Source organism: Bos mutus, chromosome 10, assembly GCF_027580195.1.
Source record: "Bos mutus isolate GX-2022 chromosome 10, NWIPB_WYAK_1.1, whole genome shotgun sequence".
Taxonomy (NCBI): domain Eukaryota; kingdom Metazoa; phylum Chordata; class Mammalia; order Artiodactyla; family Bovidae; genus Bos; species Bos mutus.
Window position 1 is genome coordinate 41,671,532 of NC_091626.1, and position 24,397 is coordinate 41,695,928.

Genomic DNA, 24,397 nt, shown 5'->3' on the forward strand with positions numbered 1-24,397 from the left:
GGAAGGTGCATTTCACTGATACACCAATTCTTAATCTGTGTCACCTTACACATGACAATCACTTGAGAATAAGTTGCAGACATCATGTCCCTTCACCCCTGAAGACATCAGTATGCATCTCTTAATAATAAGGATATTTTCTGATGTGATCAAAGCATAAGGATAATATTAAGAAGATTTAAAAGTAATATAATATTATCCCCTATAGTAAACAGGGGCTTCCCAGGTGGCTCAGACAGTAAAGAATCTGACTGCAATGCAGAAGACCCAGGTTTAATCTCTGGGTCAGGAAGAACCCCTGGAGAGGGGAATAGCTACCCACCCACTTCAGTATTCTTGCCTGGAGAATTCCATGGACAGAAGAGCCTGGCAGCCTACAGTCCATGAGGTCTCAAAGAATCGGACATGACTGAGCAATTTTTCACTCATTCAACTCATTCACAATTAACTAGAGCCTATATTTAAATTTCATCAATTGTCCCAATACTATCCCTTATGGCAGTATTTTTCCCCAATCCAGGATCCAATCCAAAACTCCACGTGCATTTCGTTGTCATCTCTGTAGCTTCCCTTATTCTGGAGCCACTCCTCAGCTAATACAGTAATTGTAAGCCAGTGTGCTAAGTGCCGAGCTGGTCATGTGCAGAGAGGGTATGGGAGCACCAGAGATGGGAAGGCACCTCCTGATTTGTCTACACACACACACACACACAGTCTGCTCTGTCCAAGAACTGAGCAGCTCCTGAACACCACTAGCCATTTTACCTCCTGTGGAGTTCAACAAAACACCCCAGCATTTCCTATTTTAATTCTAGGAACCTTTCTCTCTCAATGAAAATGCCGGAGTGTCTTAAAGAAAACCAGTAGCAGCAGCAATTCTTGTCCAGATTATTCCTACCAAAACTACTGCACCACGGTGATTTCTGTATAATGTATCAGCACCTTGATATCAGAATCACACACAAGGTCCAACTTTGATTTCACAGCTCACAATTTCAATATTTTAGCTGCACTCTGCAAATACCACAATAATCTGGAAAATTTGCTAACACAGCTCATTCTGCCAGTGAAAGAAAAATGTGAGAATAGGGAAGTTTTGTTTAAAAAACAAACCAACAAACGAGGACAATGGTAAAAGACTGTTCATTTCCAACTAACACTTGTTCAATGAAAGGTAAAGGTGAAGATAACATTAAAGAATAAAAAGCAGAGCATAATTATTTGCTTGTTTAGCTGAGATATGCAAAAATACTCAAAGGTTTCCTCCTGCATAGTTTTAAGCTGGATAATAACTTTTCTCAAAAAAATTATCTCTTTAATAATAAAACTTAAACAAAAAGTTAATTATCACACATTTTTAAAGAATTCAGACCTGGCAATTAATGTACAGAACCCCTGTGGCATGTTTCAGTGGCTCCATGAACACTCACACCAGAATATCTGCAGGCAGAAATACAGCAGTCACCATACGGCATTATATATAGGTTCCTTCAAAAGAAATTCTTCAACACTGACATCTGAAGTCCTTCATACTGGAAGAGAATGCACTCAATGATCTAATCAATTAAACGGATGAAAGTGGTCACAAATTGAAATTTGACAAGCTACAGCCAAGCTAACCTGTGGGGACTCTGGGCCATCAGCTACAAGTCCCATCACATCCAGGCCTTGATCCAGGCCCAGAGGTGTCTGGTATTCATTAAGAGAACCATGTGATTATTTCAACTCTTGCTAACACGCAAAAATTCTAAAAAAGAACCCAACGTTATATTTTTCTGGATCTTTTAAACTCCAATCTTCCTGAATTTCTTTTACATATACTATTTTTAAATTTATTTTTAATTGGAGGATAATTGCTTTCAGTGTTGTGCTGGTTTCTGCCATACAACAATGTGAATCAGCCATAAGTATATATATGTCCCCTCCCTCTGAACCTCCCTTCCAACCCTACCCCATTCCAACCCTCTAAGTTGTCACAGAGCTCTAGGTTGAGCTCCCTGTAGTATACATTCTGAATTTTTTATCCTATTGCTTCAATTGGTCATTTCAGAATAACATCACCTGGCATTTCTATAACAGGATGCAGCTTACAAAGCACTTTACACATACATGATCCCACTTCACTTGTAATAGCCCTGTGACTCTTGTAGAGGTAACTCCATTTCACAGATGAAGAAACTAAGGCTCAGAGAGTTTAAACCATTTTTACACAGTGATACATTTCTAAGTGATGATACCAAGATACTACCCTATGTCTTCTGTTAAGGGACTGAAAAGTAACTGCATCTATTTCTCTTATCTGGCCTTTTTCCTGTATCTCTTGGTAACAGCACTAGGATTATCACCTTGCTCTGTTTTACTATTCAACTTTTATGCAATTAGATGTTTCTCACATCCAAGATGTAAGCCCCATATGGACAAGGGCTATGAGTTAAATTTCTTTGCATTTACTTATCCATTTTTTCAACAAAAATGTACCAAAACCACTTAAGTCCAGGCACAATATTCAGTGAAGTGAAGTTGCTCAGTCGTGTCCGACTCTTTGCAACCCTATGGACTGTAGTCCGCCAGGCTTCTCCGTCCATGGGATTCTCCAGGCCAGAATACTGGAGTGGGTTGCCATTTCCTTCTCCAGGGGACCTTCCTGACCCAGGGATGGAATCTGGGTCTCCTGCATTGCGGGCAGATTCTTTACCATCTGAGCCACAGGGAAGCCAATATTTGGTGCTGGAGGACTAAAGTTACTAAGATACAGACTAGTCTGGAGGGTGAACAATGACAAAGACTTGTGACAAGTGCTGTAAAGGAGGTGTCTGCAGGGTGCCAGTGAGCCCTGAGGGGCCAGGAGACATCCTCAGGACAAGTCTCGGCTGCTCCACCACACCTTCGTGCAAAGGAACTGCTCCAACAACCAGTGAATGAAATCCCTCCTACAAGTAGTGGGGCAGTCATGAAATGACATCCAGTTCTCTGCTGGGATTTAGGGTAACGCTAGTGGCTGAGTCAGATCCTGCATAAACCAAGAGGACATTACCAGAACTGTGATAAAAACATGCCAAAATAAAGCCAAACCTTCCTACACTATAATTCTCTGCCATTTCAAAATATGAATGCTAATCATTCTCCAATGAAAACAAATCTGTGCTTTATGGTGAGTAAAGAAACAAAAAAGAGCGGAGTCTGGAAACAACTTTGAGGAAGACCATCCCAATGACCAATGTCTTTGACAATCAAATAAACAGAACATCTCCCGTGCCCAGCACAGTCATTCAATGTGGTGTCCATGGTGGCCGACTCAGTTGTGGGAAAGTTGCGGGAAACCGAGGTCTAGGTCACAGATGGTCAGGAAGCAACTGGGTGGAGCAACAGCCCTTCCCTACAAGCAGGTACCCTTAGCTGACCTCAGTCTTATCAAATCTTCAACAGAGGGGCTGGAGTAGATAAGGTCTCTTTCACCTCCTTAATTTTATGCTGCTAGAAAATGAAATAAGTAGAACTCACTCTTAGACCACCTATAACATATGTTTTCCTAAACTAATCTTCAGAAAATGTCTACCATTTACAAACAACGGGAGAGCTTGTTTTAATTTACAGCCCTCAAGTTGGTGCTTCACCCAATTCCAAATCCTAAGGAGATCCTGACCCAGCTCATCAATTGCTAGTTTGTCAAAGTCAAGAATGTCACGAGCTATTAGATAACACATTCCTCATCCTTTCCTCTCTGCAGCTTGCCGAGCCTGTTTCCTTCCCCAAGTCCTGTCTGTTCAGACAGAGGCAGTAAAAGCCTCCCGCCCCATGAATCTTCCTAATAGGAAGGGAAATGTTTGAATCAATGCCTTTTACTTAATTTTTTTTTTAATGCCAGAGGAAAAAAGAAGCTGAGCCATATCAAGCTACATAGGATTAAAATGTGATAAATAAGAGCAACATTAAAATGGACAAGCGGAAAAGAATTCTTCCAAGACTGAATTTATAAAATGTTACTAGAACTACCATTAAATATCCTTAAGTACTTTTCTTTTAAACACCAACATTTTATTTATCCAAGAATTGGAAAAGATCTGCAGCATTCCTACAGTGGCAAGCATTAAACACGGGCTTTTAGATCACAAACACCTTGGTGATCTCAGCACATTTTAAGTTTCCTCACCTGTAAAATGGAGACAAAATCTACTTTTTATTAGATACACAGTATTATATTACTTTGTATTATATACATAGTATTATGCTGCTGCTACTGCTAAGTCACTTCAGTCGTGTCTGACTCTACGCGATCCCATAGATGGCAGCCCACCAGGCTCCCCCGCCCCTGGGCTACTTTGTATTATCTACAAAGTATTATGCTACCTTGCTTTATATACATATGTATACACAATATAATAATAATTCAGAAACCAGTTATTAAGCCAGAGCTCAGTGGGTGCTTTGTGATGACCTAGAGGGGTGGGATGGGGGGTGTACACACACAGCTGGTTCACTTTGCTGTACAGCAGAAACTAACACAACATTGTAAATAATTATACTCCAATAAAAACAAAAGAAACCAGTTATTAAGCACTTACTATGTGCTGGACTCTCAGTAATAATAAGCACATTACCTAATTATTACAATAGATTGCATTTAATTTTCACAACCATTAGTTCTGCATCTTTATATCATTCATCTAGTCAATAATCTGTGTGTGTATGTAGCTATCTGCACAGTGCCTGACAGATATAAAAGGGGGGGGGATAAAAGATATCTCATCGAAGATATGGAAGATATTCTTACCATAAAAAGAATATCCTATTGTCACTTTTTATTTATTTAGACAGTGTCATGTGGCTTGCAGGATCTCAGTTCCCTGACCACAGACTGAATCAGGGCCAAAGCACTGAAAGCCTAGAACCCTAACCACTAGGCCACCAGGAAACTCCCCTCTAGTCACTTTTAGAACTACAGAGAACAAAAAAGATTTGGAGACATAGGCTGCATTTACGATTTACTTTGCTAATAAAGGACGGACACACTCAGAACTTATCACTGTTACTGTGTGACCCAAAAGAAATGAGACTGAATTGGGTTCATTACATCTCTTTTTAATTATGGTGACCCTAGTCTTCATAGTGACTTAGCCTCACCTCAATGCCTACTTTAAAAAAGAACAGAAAATCCCTCTACTTTGTATTTTCTTTTTCCTTTTTTTTTTGCCAGGCTCCTCTGTCCATGGGAGTCTCCAGGCAAGAATACTGGAGTGGGTTGCCATTTCCTTCTCCTCTACTTTGTATTTTCTAAACAAAGCACCACAAATCTGTAACCCAGGAGGAATACACTGGAAATCACTTGAAGAAGACTTTAAGACCACTCTCGCTCATTCACTACTTCATTCATTTACTCATATTCTCTCTCTCTCTCTGTTTCTCCTCAGCTCTAGACAGTTTTGGAAAAGTTTGCTTATCTTTATTCCTGATTCACAGAAGTCATAGAATCTTAAGGTTAGAAGGGACTCTGGAGGTCACTAAGAGGCCACGCGTTCTTTCTAAAGAAATACATACTGCATCCCTGCAGAGGAGAAGCACATGGAGGAGTTATGAAGCCAAACTGTTTGTTTCTTCCCTGAAGAACGTAAAAATGACAGTTTCCACCTCATCTCAAAGGGTTGCTGGGATGAATAAATGCGATAATGTATGCAAAGAATTCAACAAGGTGCCTGGCACAGAGCAGGTGCTCAAGAAATAGGAGCCCATCTTACTTAGAAGTGTTACAGCCATCGTGCTATATCGTAATGCTTTGGATCATGATTCTGTCATCAAGGCCTGAGCCACCCCTCAGGGTCCACCCACATATATAATAACTACACCTTCTCAGCTCAGTTTTTACATCCCCGTCCTTGCTGTGACCACCAGCTTCCAGCAGTTGTAAGCTGACAGCATGCCACCTCCGTCAAACCACTTCCCTCCAGCTCTCCACCTTAGGGATCCTCCGACACCATAGCTGGGACACTATGGGAAAGGCCAGCACTTGCACATGTACAAACCTGGAAGTGCAAGGACTTAGTGCCCTGGGACAGCTCTTGACCAAGGAGAGAGGAGCCCATTGATAAAATACCCACCGTGTCTGTCCCTTCTGAGGCACAGACTGCCTGGCTCCTCAGAAGGTCCCCAGAGCTCACGACAGTGACTGGCTTGATCACATAGGCTTGTGCCAGCTTCCCCTCCTTCCTTGTTTCTCTTCTCCCCAGCCCCACCCCTGTTCCCCAGGATCACTGCCCAAAATAAACTACCTGCATGCCAGCCACTGTCTTGGACTCTGCTTTCTTGGGGACTCCAGGCTGTCACAGTCAACAGGAATAATGATGCAGGACAAGTGAGCCCCAGGGCACAGCACCAAAGACCTCCCATAAGGCCAACATCGGAGGTCACTCTAAGGGCACACAATTAGCCTCTCATCTAGCCCCCAGGTCTCCGTTTTACTCATCAAGAAGTAAGGGGATTTGTCAAAGGCTATGCTGATACTTAGATACGGGATACCTACCAGAATTCCTGTAATCTGCTCAGAATACAGAAGTCTCTCCGTAAATAAAAATGTTATCTCTCTTCCTTTCCTATCTCCCATCAAAAGGGAAATGACATGAATTCTCCATGACCCAGTCTTCCTATTCTTAGGAAAACCAGGCTGCTTCCTATTTCCTCATCCAAATGTTCATACATAAAGTTCCAGATATTCTTCTGGTATCTCCCACAAAATCACTGCTGACCTCACGTATCCTTACAAGGTACAGAATTTGCTTTTTTTCTCCATTTCTCCTTCTCAGAGACATCATTATTTATGGAGGCTTCTGATGATTCCCCTCTTATTCCTTTACAACTTCAGAAATCCAAAAATGGTTTTTACATTGCCATTCTAGGCACGTATTTAAATCACATATTTGGTGCACATACTAACTCAGATAGAAATGTACACAATGAAAATCCATATTCTATATGTATTTATGCTGCGCACACAAACACTTGAATTCTACTGACAGATCAGGATAAGCTGGTTCAGAAATTCCGATGATTGCGCTTCGCAGGAGCATACTGGGGAAGTAGGAAGAGATCTCTCCCATCCGGTCTCTGGGATTAACACTCCTGCTCTTTCCAGCTCAACTTTAGAGTCCATAGCATCAGCAAAAAATGAATCTTTCCTGATGCCTCATTTTCCATGAGACACTGACCATTAGAATGCCTGGAAATTCCAGCAGGGTTATGGCCAAGAAGCTCGGGAAATGCTACAACAGAGCCCAGCTCTGCCTTCCTCAATCTCAGACTCAATTCAGGCTGACTGTCTCTGAGCTTGGGGAAATCAGAGATGTCAAACTGCTCCTTGAAAAGTTAGTGTTGGGGGTGGAGATGGGGTTTGGGAGGCAGAAACCATCGACTTCCCATAAGGTTTCACATAAATTTTCATGTGCAAACAAAAATTCGTGATACTCATCCATAAAACTTGAAAGCCAATGTACCAATTACCTCTAAATTACCTTTCACCTCTAATAGACAATGATCTTTCTACTCAAAGTGTGGTACAGACCTGCGGCAGCAGTATCACCTGCGAGTTTACTAGAAATGCAGGCGCTCAGGCCCCCTTTCAGACCTCCTCAATAAGAATTTTCAGTTTAACAAGAGCCCCAGGCAATCTGTATGCACATTACATTTTGAAAACTGGCTTAAGACACTTTTAATCTTTTCCTGTGTTTAAGATGCTTCTTCTTAATGCTAGTTCTGATCAAAGTAACATATTAAAGTATTCTACTGAAAGCAGCCAACAAAACTAAGTCTCATAATTTTACGGGTAATTTTGGGGATAAATATTTGGGGTGAGCTGATGTACTATTTTCTTCCTTTAAATATGTTAGAAATCTGAGGAATGTTTGCATTGCTCCTTCTTCCATTAAAGAAGAGATTCCTGATGGACAATATGCACCAGGCTCCCCTCTTTCTAACGTACTCCAACTCATCCTTCAAAGGCTCAGGAAGCCTGCCCCTTATATGCCCAGCAGACACCTCCTATACGTGTGGTTTTCTTAATGAAACACTCATTAAAGGTACTAAAAAGGCAAGAATCTCATAAGTTCCAGAGCTACTTGTTCCAAATAACTGATTCAAGTTTATGTCTTTTATCCGTTACTTCTTGGATGACCCAACCCATCCTGTTCCCTCCCCTTCACTAGAGTCCAGTTTTGTTCTCTCATTGGAAACATAGAATTTAGCAACTCTTTATGGTCTATTCATTATAAATACAGATCTTTCTCAGCTTATAATGGGACTGCCTCCTGATACACCCATCAGGAGCTGAAAAGGCATTCATTACACTTAACCCACCTAGCTTAGCTTTGCCCACTTAAATGTGCTCAAACACTTACATTAGCCTACAATTAGGCAAAATCATCCAACACCACGCCTATTTTACAATAAAATGTTGAAAATATCTCATGTAATTTCTTGAATACTGTACTGAAAGTGAAAACCAGAATGGGTCCAGAATGGTTGTAAGACTATTGGTTGTTTTCTCTGGTGATCGTGTGGCTGACTGGGGGCTGCCACTGCCGGGCATCGCCAGAGAGGAACATAGAAAGATCACTAGCCTGGGAGAAGATCAAAATACAAAATTCCAAGAATGAGTTCTACAGAATGCACATCGCTTTTTGAGTCATAAAGTCAAAAAACTGTCTAATTCAAACCACCATAAGTCAGGGATCATCTGTATATATTATACATTGTTTAAGATCCCTGAGGGGAACCATGACACCTACTTCACCTCTGGACACAGCTCCCAGCACTTGGCTGCAAGACTTGGTGAATTATGTGTACTGAGGAACTTGGTCCCACAGTTTCTTAACAGATACTCTTCTCCAGGTACCATTTAACAGTTTAATCTATAGTATAAAAGAAACCACTGAATCATTTGATTGCCTTTATCCCCCTGGTAAACCAAGGCAAGGAAAACTGTATTAAAATGATGGTACCTTGGTGAGAACAAAACCCTAGAACTAGCTTAGGAGTCCTAAGGAGTGAAATGAAAGTGAAGTGTTAGTTGCTCAGTCGACTCTTTATGACCCCATGGACTGTAGCCTGCCCAGCTCCTCTGTCTATGGAATTCTCCAGGCAAGACTATGGGAATGGGTTGCCATTCCTTTCTCCAGGGGATCTTTGCGACCCTGGGATCGAACTCAGGTCTCCTGCATTGCAGGCAGATTCTTTACCATCTGAGCCACCAGGGAAGCCCAAGGAGTAAAATGCTCCTACATAAAGGCAGCAGGTTCCTCTGTGCTCCGAGCTGGCTCTTGGGGTGCAGGCTTCAGGGCAAGGCCCACACCCTGACTGGTTAACCCAAGAGAAAGCTTGGCTTCTCTTCTGAAAGTTCCGCTTTCCTTAGGAGATTCCTGCCTCAGGCGGCTTCCACAGAAGCAAAAAATAGCTCAGAGGAGATGTATGATTCTGCATCTTAATCTATGTGACTCGGATGAACTCAGACTTGGAAGGAATGATTAGAAAAGATGGAAAGGAAGGAAAAGACTAAAAACTCAAAGTAATTATATGTTTAAAAGAAAAAAAGGATTTTATGAGCACGACAGCTTTCCTAGCAAATGAACTACATAAGGCACTTCCCTCATGGATGAAAACCTCCAAATTTCTCCTCAGGTCAAGGAAGAGAGGTATTTTTTCTTCTCTAGTGTTGTCAATTCATATTAGAATTAAGCTTCTGCAGGATATACTAGGGAGTTTTCAGTTACTTCTCAGAGCTTCTGACACTCATTTCACTCTCATTTGTCTATTTAAACATAAACAAACCAATTTGACTGCTGTTAAGTTTGTCGGCCTTCTAGTTGCTTTGATGGGACCTGTTTATAACACATACTCATCTGCTGAAGCCTTGGAGCATCCAAGCTAAACAACCAAATCCAACTTATTCACAAGATCACAAATGTGTGTGACCTGCTCCCTGTCATCCCAGACCAACGGAAAGAAAATTACAACACTCAAAGTAAAACGTGTTTCAGATATAAAGTCCCTATACATTTCATTCCACAAAATGATTTCTCCTTTTCATGTTCACCAACGAAAGGGGAAAAGTGTTGACAAGTTATTTGGGAAAATTGATTTCAGTGGTGTCTTTTTTAGGACCCAGCCTGACGCTGGGAAAGATTGAGAGCCAGAGGAGAAGCGAGCAACAAAGAATGAGATGGTTGGATGGCATCACTGAATCAATGGACATGAGTTTGAGCACAACTGTGAAAAATAGTGAAGGACAGGGAAGCCTGGCATGCTTCAGGTCCCAAACAGTCAGATACGACTTCATGACTGAACAACAATAATGATATAGAATAGAACAATACAGCTAAAATATAGGAGATGGAACAAAGTGCTGTGTGCTAAGTCACTTCAGTCGTGTTCAACTCTTTGAGACCCCATGGACTGTAGCCTGCCAGGCTCCTCTGTCCATGGGATTCTCCAGGCAGGAATACTGGAGCGGGTAGCCATTCCCTTCTTCAAGGGGTCTTCCCAACCCAGGGATTGAACCTGCATCTCTTGCATCTCCTACACTGGCAGGTAGGTTCTGTACCACCAGCGCCATCTAAAATATAGGAAGTAGAACGAAGTAGATGTATCTTTTCAGGGTTCCAAATCATCTTTGATCTCGTTCAGATAATCCTTTAAATAAAAGATGTCTTATTTAGGAAAACATTATTTATATAAATTCCATATTAATACAGGAAAATTTAAACCTGGGGGAAAGAATAGATCTTCACTGAATTGTTAACAAGTAGCTTCCAGACAATAACAAAGTTTTGTTAGCTCCCTTCTACAGACAAGCTATGGTTTTTCCAGTAGACATGTATGGATGTAAGAGTCAAACCATAAGAAGGGTGAACAATGCAGAATTGATGCTTTTGAACTGTGGTGCTGGAAAAGAGTCTTGAGAGTCCCTTGAGCAGCAAGGAGATCAAACCAATCAATCCTAAAGGAAATCAACCCTGAAATTCATTGGAAGGACTGATGCTGAAACTGAAGCTCTACTATTTTGGCCACCTGACTGACTCACTGGAAAAGACCCTGATGCTGGGAAAGATTGAAGGCAAAAAGAGAACCAGGTGGCAGAGGATGAGATAGTTAGCGTCACCAACTCAACGGACATGAATTTGAGCAAACTCCAGGAGACAGTGAAGGACAAGGAAGTCTGGCATGTTGCAGTCCATGGGGTCACAGAGTCAGATATGACTTAGTGACTGAACTACAACAAAGACTCAGAAATTAATTGACCAGCCTAGTCTGATTGATTTCAACATTCATACTCTAGGAATCCTCTAGACATATTCCCTCCTATGGATATAAATAAATGGCCACCTGATAATACCTTCTTTTCCTCACTATCTCAACCCTTCCTTCTCCCCAGTACAGCAATGCTGAGGGCAACAAAGCTGCCTTGGGCTGATGACACCACCATGAAGCCAGGATGGAAATCTGCCTCACTCCTCCCATGTTCGCCTTTCAGAAAATCATGCATACCTTAGAAAGCTTTCCCAAAAGTGTAAACACACACACACACACAAACCCCTCTTTCATCTTTTAACTCTCTTCCTCTTTCCTCATTCTCAGGACACCTCTGCCTAAAAGTCTTCTTGGGTTCTCTATCATCTCTGCAGGATTAAATCAAATTCCTTAGTTTGCAAAGTCCTGCACAAACATCACTTCTGTTTTAACTTCTGTCTCTTACAGCCCAGCATTCTACAGCCTTCCAACCACTAAGAACTCATTATTTCTTGCACACAACCAGGCCCTTTCATAAGACAACATTTCTACGAATGGTATCTCTTCTGCTTGGAAAACAGCTTCAGGCCTGCTCTCTGCAATCCTCTTTATATATTAAACCAACTCCTATTCACCCTTCAAAATTCAGCTCAAGCTATATCCTCTGCAGTGGGGTTTTCCCTGATTCCCTCAGGCAGTTACCTGTATGTTTATAGTGTTTCCAGAATCCCCACCCCACCACCCTTTTTATTGCTATGCCTCTGCACCTGTGATACGGTATTAGTCATTTACTCAACACTGGGTATCCATGGACCAGGCATGGGAATATAGCAAGTTACCTTTGCATTCCCACTGCATGACACAAGGCCAGGAAACTAGTAGGCAGTCAGTAAGTGTTTGTTGAATGAAAAAGCAGAAGAACGACAAACAAGATCTTATCCAAGAAATATCATCAGGAAAGCCCATGCTCTTTTGCTTTCCTTTTACTCAATTTTGACTTAAAAAATCAACTCAGATGCCGCATACCTCTACTACGGAAACCAAAAATCATAAAAAAAAATCATAGAATTAACATCTTTATCCTCTAAAGAGAATAAATACACCCACAAGTTCTTTTCATTCTCCACAATTAGCTTTATCTCCAACATTACCATTTCAGGTAATCTTTTCTCTTGTATTTATTTATAAATACAGTAACCATCCTTTTGCCATTTATTTATTACAAACATGCAATTTCTCCACAAAATATGAACTGCTTTGTTAGTTAGTAAGTCTGTGGATTCACTTGTGAATCTCCATTTATTACACTATTTCCACTGGAAAATACATTTCAAGTTTAAATGACAAAAGTCATACACCAGTGCCACAGAATCTATTTTTCTTTGAAGAACTGCAAGTAAAGTCAACAGGTTCCATTTTTAGGTTTCAAATGACATTTTAGCATCAGAAACAGTCATCTACATACTAAGACTGCAGAAATCACAATGCTAACCTGTAACCTAGGCTGGTGGCTGAAGGACACGTATCTGAGGTTATGAGGGTTCTAGAAACAACCTTCTATCTCAGAGAACTGATCATGACCAGTAACCACTGACTAAATCCGGAGTGAACCACACATCCATAAGGACTAACTAAAGGATGTCTTTGGATCTCTGATGACTGTGAACCTGAGGCAAAGGATGAACCAGTGAACCTCTAGAATCTCAATAAACACTAAATTTAAAAGAACAGAAAGTTAGTATCAAAATACATTCCACAGATTTCAAATAAACCATGTTTAATGTGAAGGATTATCTCCCTATTTAAAGTTGGTCCTGGAGAAAACAAAGCCAAGTGTACACTAATTCTGTTATACTGACATCAAGCCCCAGATATGAATTTCATTCTCATTTACCACATTTTAAAATCTCTCAACTCCAGAAGAAATATGTGTTTGTTTAACTCATAATTACAAAATAAGGTAAGTGATATATGAGGATTTTGGTATAGGAAAAATCAGCCAGCCAATGAATGAGTCATTCTAACAGCCTAGTTTTCTGAATGGGTAATAGCTTTACATACCAAAAGAGCTTTGGAGGTTAATTACCTTGAGAGTTAGTATTTGCAGTGTTTATGGCAGATTTCCCTTCCTTCCCAAAGAATGTATTTAAAAATGTATCTTTTTTGGTCATTTTTTTGGTCCTTCACTCTCATTAATGGTAAATAGCAATTATGGACTTAGCTAATTGCAAAGTAATGTCTGAAAGGCCAGTTGAGAATCCCTACCCTAATATTCCCAAACCTTCAGGGCTTTTGCTCCCAGTTCTTATATTTAAAGCTATAATTTTCCTATTTCCTAGTTGTCAAACTGTCAGGGGTCAGTTTTCACTGTTGGTTACAGCAGCTCCTCACCCCATTCTAAATTGTGCTACCGTGTATGTGCTATAGATCATTTGTCAAATAAGAAAAAAAAAAAAAAGTTAGGACTGTTATTTAAAATAAGAGTAAGTTCCGAAAGAGGGTCTGAAGTATTCTCCCAGACTTTATGCCATCTATTTCGGTTGCTGAGTAGGCATATTTGCCCCTTTCTTGGTTCTCGGCTAGGTTCCAGATACTTAAGAGAGCTGTGCTCCAGACTCAGGCATTCTGTGACAAATCTTATTGCTCTTTATGATCCCCCTCCTAATGCAGATGTAAACCAAACTATCACATGACCTCACTAATGAATTTCTGTACTTGCCAAACAACAAAACAAATGCAAAGTTTCCAAGGAAGCAAAATATTCAGGTTGAAAGATTAATCCCGAAACTGGAAAATGCTCCCTACATTACATAATAGTTACGGTTTCATATATTTACAGCATTTAGCATCATGACCAGGTAGGTAGCTTACACAAGTAAATATGGTTAAAAAAAAAAATGTAGGGGAAAAATTACCAAATGATTTTTTTAAACTCACATAAGTTCAGTTTTTTCTCAGTTTATTACATTATTAGATACCTAGGCTAAGAAATTTCTTTTTAATTTCACACATCTATTGACTTACTAAACTGATGGCTGCTATACGAGGGAAAAGTCTTCTCTTTTACTCAAAGGGAAAAATGGTTGCTCAAACGTGTGAGTAACCTAAAGGTTAATATCATTATTTTAAACAGTCCCTACAAGCACTGACGTCAAGCATTCAACATAAATTACTGTACTTAAATTGTACTTAAAGTTTATATAACCTTGTTCATCAAACCTGAGAAAGCAAAACCAAGCAGGTGATCCAGGCTACCCTGTCACATTGAGAATGGGAGTAAAGACAGTAGGTCATCAGTTATCCTAGTTATATTTCCACACCCTGATGAAGGAGGCTGGTCCTCCAGCTATGTATAAAGACAGAACTGAAGGGGAAGGGGGCCTTGCCATGGCCACCCTTGTGAGTAACACCCAGGGTGGGCTGTTAGGTTCAGGCTGAATCCCCTAGGGCTTTGTGGGCTTTCCCTCGGAATGGCCCACCATACTAGGCAGCGCTGGATCCTTTGGGTGCAGTCCTGTCTGGTCAGGAAAAGGCCTGTGAAGATTTCCAGTGGTCACTGCCAGCCTATGATTCTATATATGGAAACATCCCATCCTAGTGTGTCCAGCATTGTGAGCACCACACCAGGGAGGAGGAGTGAGCAGCAGACCAGCCTCCCTCTTGCGGCCCGTCAGCGCACTCACTTTGGTGTCTCCCAGGCCCTGCTGCCCTGAACTGGACCTTGTCATCAAATGGCAGCCCAGACCTCTGCTGAGTCTTGCAGGCTGGCGGCTCTAACATGGAACAGCTGGAAGAGGACCCTGCATTCTTTTCTCTGCATAAACACTGGGGGCTCTGTTCACCATCCTGCTGCAGCATGAACTAAAGAATTTCCCCATCCCAAATTACAACCAACAGACCTTTCCCCAACCCCCACCCTCACCCCCTACCCCCAGCCCCGGATATAATTCCAGTCTGTCACCACCCATGCTAGCAAATAGCAAACTGCTGAATGTATCTCAGTATATTCACTTTCTATACTAGTTGAGGTGTCTGTAAATACAATAGCAGGGTAACAGGAAACAATTCTGTTATGTTCAGTAAAGTTTCCTGACAAAACCGTTAAAGACACTGATTCATGCCTGCTCCCTATGAGACCCTTTCTATAAGACGCGTATCAATATAAACAAAGTCGTGATAGTTAAGTATAACCACGTAGTATATGAAATGCAAATATCATTTTAATAGTCTGTAGCATCACCTACAAATTATTCTGAAAACAGAGCTCTCAAACTGGAATATCGGTGGAGGGGAAAAAAATGAATGTAAAATTGGGTTTTCATATGTTACTCATATAGCCTAATCAAAGCTCAGCTTCTGAAGGGCAGTCTCAGGCTTCTTCATGTGTTGCTGAAATCCAGAGAGCCACGTTGCCCAAAAGGAGGAAAGAAAAAAAGCCCAGAAAATCCAGACTCTACGTGACCTGACTTAATTATTTCCCAGGAAACTGCATGAGAGAAAAATCAATCATTCATGCTACCGTAGCTACCACACGGAATGAACTGAAGGAGTTGACAGTGGGCAAAAAAAACCCCCGAAGCTGCCAGCGGAGGTAAGTGGGCGGCACGGCCTGGGGAGCGGGCGGCTTGCGGGGGAGATGCCAAGGACCCGGGGGCCGCCGTGGTTCGGTCCCCAAGGACCGGCGATCTGGGGCGGGGCCAGGCCCGAGGCTGGGCAGCGGCGGTTGGGGGTGGGGGGGAACCGGGACCGCGGGACGGCGGCGGCGGCCGAGCACTTACCCGGACTGTTGGCCTCGCCTTCGAGGACGTGCAGCTCGGCGCAGTCGGCCAGCGAGTGCTCCAGGCAAAGCTGGAGGAAGCGGGCCTGGGTCTGGCTCACGCGCTTGAGCAGCGACAGCAGCGCAACGGTCTGCTCGCACTCGTTCCAGCCCTTAAACCAGCCCGCCAGCACCCCGACCTGGTCGCGAAACATCATGGTTAGGGGGCGGCCCTCAGTCTACAAAGCCCCCGGGGCGCCCCAGCCCGCCCCGCCCGCCCCAAAGTTTGGCGGAGCCGCAGCCCCGCGGCCGCCGGAGACGCGTTCCCGTTCCAAGGTGGCTCTGGTGCCCGGACGCTGCAGGTACTGCCTCGGCTCCTGCCTCTCTCGTCTGGTTTCAGTTACGTTCTGGTGGTTCTGGCTGATTTCCCCAGAGATGATGACAGACAGTAGCACGGAAATATTTCTTTTTTAAAAAAATAACGATTAAAAAAAAATTTCCCCACAAGGCACACAAACTGAATGAAGAAGGCTCTCTTTCCCCCTCCCCTCTTCTCGCAGCTTCGGGATGGTGATTTCCGGCGTCCCGGGGTCTCTTCCCTGCTGGGCAGCAGCTCGGACCCTTCACACCCGCATTCCCGAGTGGCGATCACCACTGGAAGGAGAGAAAAGGCTGCAGTGAGACCTCGGCCAGCGAGGGAGTGCGCCGGGAAGCGAGTGCATCTGAGGGGGCGGAGGGGGCGCGCCGCGGGGTCTTAGTCCCCCAAATTCCGGCCGCCCCCTCCGCACCCGGATGCTGGAGAGGAGCTATTCTCGTTCTGGGAAAGGCAAGAAGCCTCCTTCCCAGGTGCGTGAGGAAGACCGCACGGCTTCCTGTTGCTGCCGCTGCGAACGGCTAGTGCTCCCCACACACCCCGCCCGGGGTGGCCTCGGGGGCTGTGCCTGCAAACGCCCGCACCAGCAACAGATCTTCCTCGCGCAGAAAACTTGCACTGCGGCTGCGAAGGGGCGCGGGGGTGGGGGTGGGGGCTAATGCAAAGCAGAGGCGGAGGCGCGGCAGCCCGAGTTCCTTCCTCCTCCTCCTCTCCCTCCTCCTCCTCCGCCACCTCTTCCTCCTCCTCCTCTCGGAGAAGCAGCCGAACGGCTGCAGCTCCATCTACAGCAACAGCCAGCATCTCCACCGCCAGGCGCCCCTCTGGATTTAGGCCGTGAGCAGCCGCGGCAGCAGCTCGAGACAAAAATAAACTCTCCCCACCCAGAGCTCAGCGCCCAGCGGGCAGAGGCGCAGCCGGAGCCTCGGCTCCCGCGAGCCGCTCGGCTCCAGCCCACCCGGGAGGTCTCTGAGGGTCCGCTTCGCCCTGAGCGATCAGATGTGTGCGTGCGTGTGCGTGCGTGTGTACTCGAGTGTGTGCTGTAGGCATCCTGCCCCAGCTCCCGCCGCCTACGGGCGGGTCCGGTCGGCCCAGCGCCTGGCCCGCGCGTCCCAGGCCGAAGTCGGCACGGCCACTGGCGCACGCCGAGCGCGGAGACAGTCGGCGCCCACAGCACTGCCTCCCCCAGCGGGCAGGGCGGTTCCGTGGGGACTGCGGCTCAGTGCCGCCGGCACACGCCCCCGAACGACCGCGAAGAAGAAAAGTTCGGTTTCGAGGGCTCCCCCAGTCCTAACCCTGTCCGGGTGGCCGCCAGCGGCGAAGTAGAGAGAGCCCAGCGACTCGGCCAGCCCTCGAGGGGCGGCTCGCTCTCAGCACCCCCGTTTCCCGGTTCCCAGAACTTCTCGAGCGGAAGCGGGGGAAGGCCCCCGGGAAGCGGACCCAGAGACCGCGGGCCCCCCGGCCTGGGGCGTAGGACAGAGTGCGCTCACCTCGGAGCGGCTCATCCCGGCGGCTCGGGGCCCCACGCGCGGGTCCGGGGCGGCTGTGGCTCTCAGCGAGGTTGGGGGCGCCCGGAGGGCGGGCTGCGGGCCATGCCGTCGGGGCGGGCGGCGCTGAGAGAGTGCGGCGCTGCGGGATCGGGCCGCCGCCGCCGCCGCTCCTGCTGCCTCCAGTGTAGGCTCGCGGAGGACTGAGCCGCCCGAGCCGGAGCTCCCCACATGCTACTGATTAACATACACCATTACATCATGGGCTTGGCAGGGAGCGCCCAAGCGGGGGGAGAGGAACCCGGGCGGCGGCGGCGGCGGCACGCGGGGGGAGTCGGGGGAGGATCCCCGGACCCGGCCGGCGGCGGGGGTGGGGGGAGGTGGATTCCTAAGTGGGGACCAGAAAAGGGGAGGAGAGCGGAGAGGGAGGAGCCAGATGGCGCAGAGGGGTCGGGTTGGAGGAACGGCGGGGCGGAGAGGGAAGAAGTTTGGGGAAGGGGAGGGATCCAAGTAAATTCCTGCCCTCTGCTGTTTGCCTGTTCTGGAGGGGCCAGGGCGCTTGAGCAGCCGGAGTGCGGACGGGAGGGGACCCGGAGGGTGCTTGAGCGGGGGCGGTGCTGCCACCGGCTGCTCGTCCTTGTGAATGTGGTGCGCGGACTCCGGTGACCCCTCGGCCCTACTGGGGCCCAGGGGTGGGCAGAGACCTAGGGTCAAGGACGCTGGGGGTGTGGTCGGATTCCGGGGGTCGCAGAAGCAAAGGGCGGAGGAGGCCGAGGGGTCGTTTGTAGGGCTGGAAAGTGCCTGGGCACGAGGCTCCGTGCGGCCCATGTCCTGTGAGCACGAGAAGTTCCCGGGCTGCTCACCTCTCGCTCGGGTCGGATCTCAGATGTCCTTTGCTCTTGTGGGTGGCCCCGGCCCCTTTGGGGCCTCGCTCTCCCCTGGGGAAGCCGCCCGACTTTGGGGGCCCGCCGGGAAACTATGCCTGGCGCCCTGGCTGCGGCTGCGGCTCCGGCTGCGGGCCTGGAGCGGAAAGGAGCTCCGCCGCGGGCGGCAAGGAGGCGGGCGAGGCCACCTGTCAGCGCGTCTGCGTCGTCGCAGGGCTGGGCAGCCTTCACCTGGCCCTGCAGAGTGCGCGAGGCCTGGGCCGGGCAGGGGGCTTCAGAGGTCCTGGCCGCCCGCGCCAGGGGGTGGGGTGGAATTGTGGGGTGCGGGGTGCAGCGCTGAGGCCAGGCAGCACAGGGAGGTCTGGGAAAGTGGCCTCGGCTGATCTCCAAAGTAGAGAACTGGTTAAAAATACCCTAAAACCTAAAAATCTCGGTGCCTTCTGATATTAATTGAATATGCACAAGAGGACTTGGTGACCAAATCCAGACTATTCCCCCATGTTTTAAGTGAAAACACAGAGCCCTCGAACATTTCTCCAGCAACCTGTGGCTTTCTTTATGAGTACTTCTGAGACATTTGTGAAACGCATGCTTCAAATCCAGCCTCTTTACTCTCGCTAATACAGTAGTGTTGAAGATAAAGTGTCTGAGATATTATCCACGGATTTAACACTTCCTTCTTTAACTCCAGCCTATGTCCCTGGATTTTCAATCATTTCTTTCTTCCTCCCTCAAACCTAGTTTCTGCACCATTTAGTTCTGTGAGACACGTGACAGCACCTAACCATCTGCTGGGGTATTGAAAGGTCTGTGGAGCTGCAGAAATGTAGGTGTTACCATTAAAATAGGGTATGTGAATAATTTTCTTAAGCTCATTATTAGCCAGCCAGGAAAGGTATCTGCATAATTTAATGAATATTTTACCCCCAAAACAAGAATTCTAGAGTCAACGTTTTAATTTTGTTTTGTCTTATTATTACAGAAGCAGGAAATCTTGAAGTATTTTCTCCAAAATGTTATTATCACTAGCTAGTACTTAGTAATAATCGCTATCAGAAAATGGGGAAAAGGTTTCCAGCACGTGCTATCTCAGTATACACCTTGCTATCAACTGCAACCAAAACAGAAATTGCCCACCTGGGGCTTCCGGAAGCCTCCGAGAGTGTTTTGTTTTGTTTTTTAAAGAAAGTGGGAAAAGTCACTTTCATTAATTATTGTCACCTGCAGTTTACTAACTCAATAGTAAAACTAAAAAACAAACAGGCGAATTGAAGTCTATTTAAACTGAAGAAAGAAAATACTGCCACCTACTGGAAAAGTGTACTGCTTACAGCAGCCTTTGACCTAAGGAAAGATTTAGCTAATTTTTTGGCTATTTTTTGAAAAATACAAAAAGGAGCGTCAATGAGTTGCCAACCTGCCTTGTTTTTGTGGGTTCACAATACTTGTGCCTTCCCTTGCCTCTGGGCCTTTCCCCTAGTAGTGGAGATGAAACCCAGAGTGGAGATGAAACCCAGTGAGGCTGCTTCACTTCCTCACAGAGTGAAGTCACACTGAAGGAAGGAAACCAATACTCTCAGTTAAATATATATTTTTGTCTTAATACGGATTTTTCCTATTCAAACCTCTACCCAGTTTTTATGGATAAAGACCCTGATTCTGGGAGGGATTGAGGGCAGTAGAAGGGGACGACAGAGGATGAGATGGCTGGATGGCATCACTGACCCGATGGACGTGAGTCTGAGTGAACTCCGGGAGTTGGTGATGGACAGGGAGGCCTGGCGTGCTGCGATTCATGGGGTCGCAAGGAGTCGGACACGACTGAGCAACTGAACTGAACTTTACTGAAGAAGTGGCTGTGCTCAGACACTCAGTCATTGAATTGGACACTCAGTCCGATTCCTTGCCGACCTCATGGACTGTAGCCCTCCAGGCTCTTCTGTCCATGGGATTTTCCAAGTGAGAATAATAGAGTGGATTGTCATTTCCTCCTTTAGGGGATATTCCTGACCCAGGGATCAAACCCATGTCTCTTACATTCCCTGCATTGGTAGGCAGATTCTTTACCACTAGCACCACCTGGAAAGATTAAGAAGTGGCTAACAATGACTAAATACCCACATGACTTGGAAAAGGAGTTTTAGTGCAAATTCTAACTTCCAGAGAATAGATGATTAGGCAGTAACATAGGAGAAGTGGGATTTTATTAACAGATGAGCTAGAAACATGGCTGGCAGGGAGGGAAGCCCAGGAGACAAGCCCAGATACTTCTCTGTACACTGTACTCAGAAAGGTGCAGAACTGATGAGCATGGAGGCAAGAATAAGCTATGCTGGCCAAGCAGTAGAGAAGGATTTGACTATGAAAATATTAGACTTGGGTGACTGAACAGAAATACCCAGGAGTGAGGAAATCTGAAGACTGATTGAAAGTGAGCCAAGCTGGCATTTGCCTCAGATGGAACTCTCTCTCTGTAATATTTGCCGCTAGGATCTAGTGTGCTTCCTGAAGAGTAAGCACAGCTCCAGTCAAGTAGTTTCTGTATTGAGAATATTATTGAAAAATAATTATAACGCCTGCTCTCATAAACTTGTTAGGAGGTCTGAAAGTAACTGGCACGTTACTTTGTACATAATAGGTACTTGATATGTATTTTTATATATAATATAGTTTTCCTTCTTTGTAGGCACAGAGTATGTTAATTTGGCTAATTTACATCTTGGGTCTGCCTCATAAACAGGCTTTTTCATTCTTCAAAAACGTGCCCTCTCAAAAGCCCTGTAATAAGGCCTAGGAGAGGATTGCCAGGGCTTGAATTAGGATTCGAGGGGATGAAGAGAGTGATGTGGAGGAAGAAACTACAGAACTGGTGACAGATGGAATGTGGGAAGGCTAAATCAGGAGTCAGGTCTGCTAAGATAGCAACAGTGAAAGGCAAGCTGGGTGAGGCCCAGGAGCCGCGGCTTAGGGAGACTAAACTTGAGTTCAGATCTCATTAGAAGGAGTTCAGAAATATCTCAGTGTTGGCAGGGGCACACATTCAGAGAGAAAGCCGGTATTCTGTTAGCCCAGGGTAGAGAGCTAATGGCCAGCACCAATTTCCTATATCCCTAACACCGTTTTATACCAGCACCAGGATCATGGCTGCTGACTCAGTTCAGTTCAGTCGCTCAGTCATGTCTGATTCTTTTCGACCACATGGACTGTAGCACACCAGTCTTCCTTGTCTATCACCAACTCCCGAAGCTTGCTCAAACTCATGTCCATCGAGTCGGTGATGCCATCCAACCTGGGCTGTTGACTGGCCCGAGTAAACCTGGCCAGACCAGCCAGTGGTAAAGCATAAAGCAGTGAGACTCTTGAGGAATCTGCTTTTGCTTTTCACTCACTCTCAATATAGTATTCAGATTTTCTTCAGTTACTCAATTTAGAGGATCTTTCCAGAAAAAAAAAAAAAAGACTTCTTAAACCCAGTGGTAGGAAAACTATCCATGATGACCTATAAAGTTGGGATAGGAGGGGAGAGGGAGGCTCAAGAGGGAGGAGATACGTATATAATTATGACTGATTTGCATTGTTGTACAGCAGAAACCAACACAACATTGTAAAGCAATTATCCTTCAATTAAATTTTCTTGAATTGAAAAACAAAAAAGGAATGCCACTACCCAAAGGCCATTCCCTGGTGGCTCATACCATAAAGAATCCGCCTGCAATGTGGGAGACCTGGGTTTGATCCCAAGGTTGGGAAGATCCCTGGGAGAAGGAAAAGGCTACTCACTCCAGTATTCTGGCCTGGAGAATTCCATGGACAGAGGAGCCTGGCAGGCTACAGTCCCTGGGGTTGCAGAGTCGGATATGACTGAGCAGTTTTCATTTCACGTCACTTCACCCAAAAGCCATAACAGATGTGATTAGTTACTCTTCAGGAGTCAAATATGAATATGAATTGGATGGACTTGTTGAATCCATGAGGAAAAGCTTTTTAAAATTTTTGTAAAATATATATAACATAAATTTACCCTTTTAACCAGTCTTAAGCGTAAAATTGCATCACATGAAGTACATTCACATTGTTTGTACACCCATCTTGAAGTATCCATTTCCAGGTCTTTTTCATCTCACCAAACTGAATTTCTGTACCTGTTAAACAATAAATCTTCATTCCTCCCTGCCCTCGGTCTCTGCGCACCACCATTTCTATGAATTTGTCTATTCTAGGTACCTCATAAGTGGACTCATAAAATATTGTCCTTTTGTGTCTGACTTATTTCACTTAGCATAATGTTTTCAAGCTTCATCCACATTATGGCATGTATCAGAATGTTATTCCTTTTTAAGACTGATTAATGTTGCATGAAGACAACTTTTGAGACAGCTTTCTCTAGAATGGAGTTTGATAAGAAAGGTGAACTCTAGTTTGTAGGGTGTACAGTCAGGTAAATTGTCTTTTTGACTGATTTCTAAAGAGTATAATCCAAACTTACTACCTGGCACTTAAATAAAACACAAATTCAATTGAACCACAATTTCAAACACAAATGCAGATGGGTTCACACTTTTTAAAAATAAGTAAATGTGTGAAATATTAAACTATAGTTTTTTTACAGTAAAATATCTTACATCATAGGTAAATTTGCAAATAAATATAGTCAAAAGGTTAAATATAAGTGTTGTAAACTACTCCTATTTATTGGCTTTGTATAGGTTAGGATTACGAAAGTAGGAGATCTTTTAGAGGGATAAATTGCCCTAGATTATCATGAGAGGAAAGAAAGCAAAAATTATTCGTTCTAGAAGTAGTCAAATCCTAATTCTGATCTTTGTTGTTGATTTGAGAATTGCCAGTATCTTTTTGAACTGAAAATGCACTTGAAACATGTCCACGGTTTTAAATATGAGGTTGGCACAAAAGTAATTGCAGTTTTGGACCATGAATTTTAAATCATCATAACTAGGCTCAGACACATTTTTATTAATTAAAATAAGAACAACACAGTTTGCCAGTGAGAAATAAGTTTGTTTATTCCTATAGTGTAGAACTCTGTGCTTCGGGATTCGAGGAAATCTTGGAAAGCATTTTCTGCCTCCAACTGGTTGTGGAAGCATTTTCCCTGCAAAAAGGTGCCTTAAGAACTGGGAGTCAAGTTGGTGAGAAGTCAAGTGAATATGGCAGATGAAGAAAAACTTCATAGCCCAGTTCTGAAGCACTGATTGTGCAAGTCAGGCATTGTCGTGGAGAAGAATTGGGCCCTTTCTGTTGACCAGTGACAGCTGCAGGCATTGCAGTTTGTGGTGCATCTCATCGATCTGCTGAGCATACTTCTCAGATGTCATGGTTTCACTGGGATTCAGAAAGCTGTAGTGGATCAGAGCAGCAGCGGACCACCAGTGACCATGACCTTTCTTTGGTGCAAGTTTGGCTTTGGGAAGAGCTTTGGAGTTTCTTCTCGGTCCAACCACTGAGTTGGTCTTGCAGATTATTGTACAAAATCCACTTTTCATTGCATGTCACAATCTGATCAAGAAATGGTTCATTGTTGTCGTGTAGAATAAGAGAAGACAACTTATTTGACAACTTCAAAATTATTATTATTATTATTATTTTTAATTTGTGGTCAGCTCATGAGGCA

At 44.7% G+C, this 24,397-nt stretch overlaps 1 protein-coding gene across 3 annotated transcripts in view; it reads right to left on the reverse strand.

Annotated features, from left to right (window-relative positions):
• Positions 1 to 18,172, reverse strand: part of SAMD4A (sterile alpha motif domain containing 4A) — a 226,840-nt gene extending 208,668 nt beyond the window's left edge. The window contains exons 1-2 of one of the 3 annotated variants that reach the window (XM_070377807.1): positions 17,885 to 18,172; positions 16,047 to 16,678 (exon numbers count right to left, since the gene is read on the reverse strand). In XM_070377807.1, the coding sequence (XP_070233908.1) occupies positions 16,047 to 16,242 (196 nt within the window). In that variant the 5' untranslated portion in view covers positions 16,243 to 16,678; positions 17,885 to 18,172. The remainder of the gene's footprint in view (positions 1 to 16,046; positions 16,679 to 17,884) is intronic. The other 2 variants (XM_070377808.1, XM_070377809.1) reach the window with 2 other exon arrangements.
• Positions 18,173 to 24,397: the final 6,225 nt, after the last annotated feature.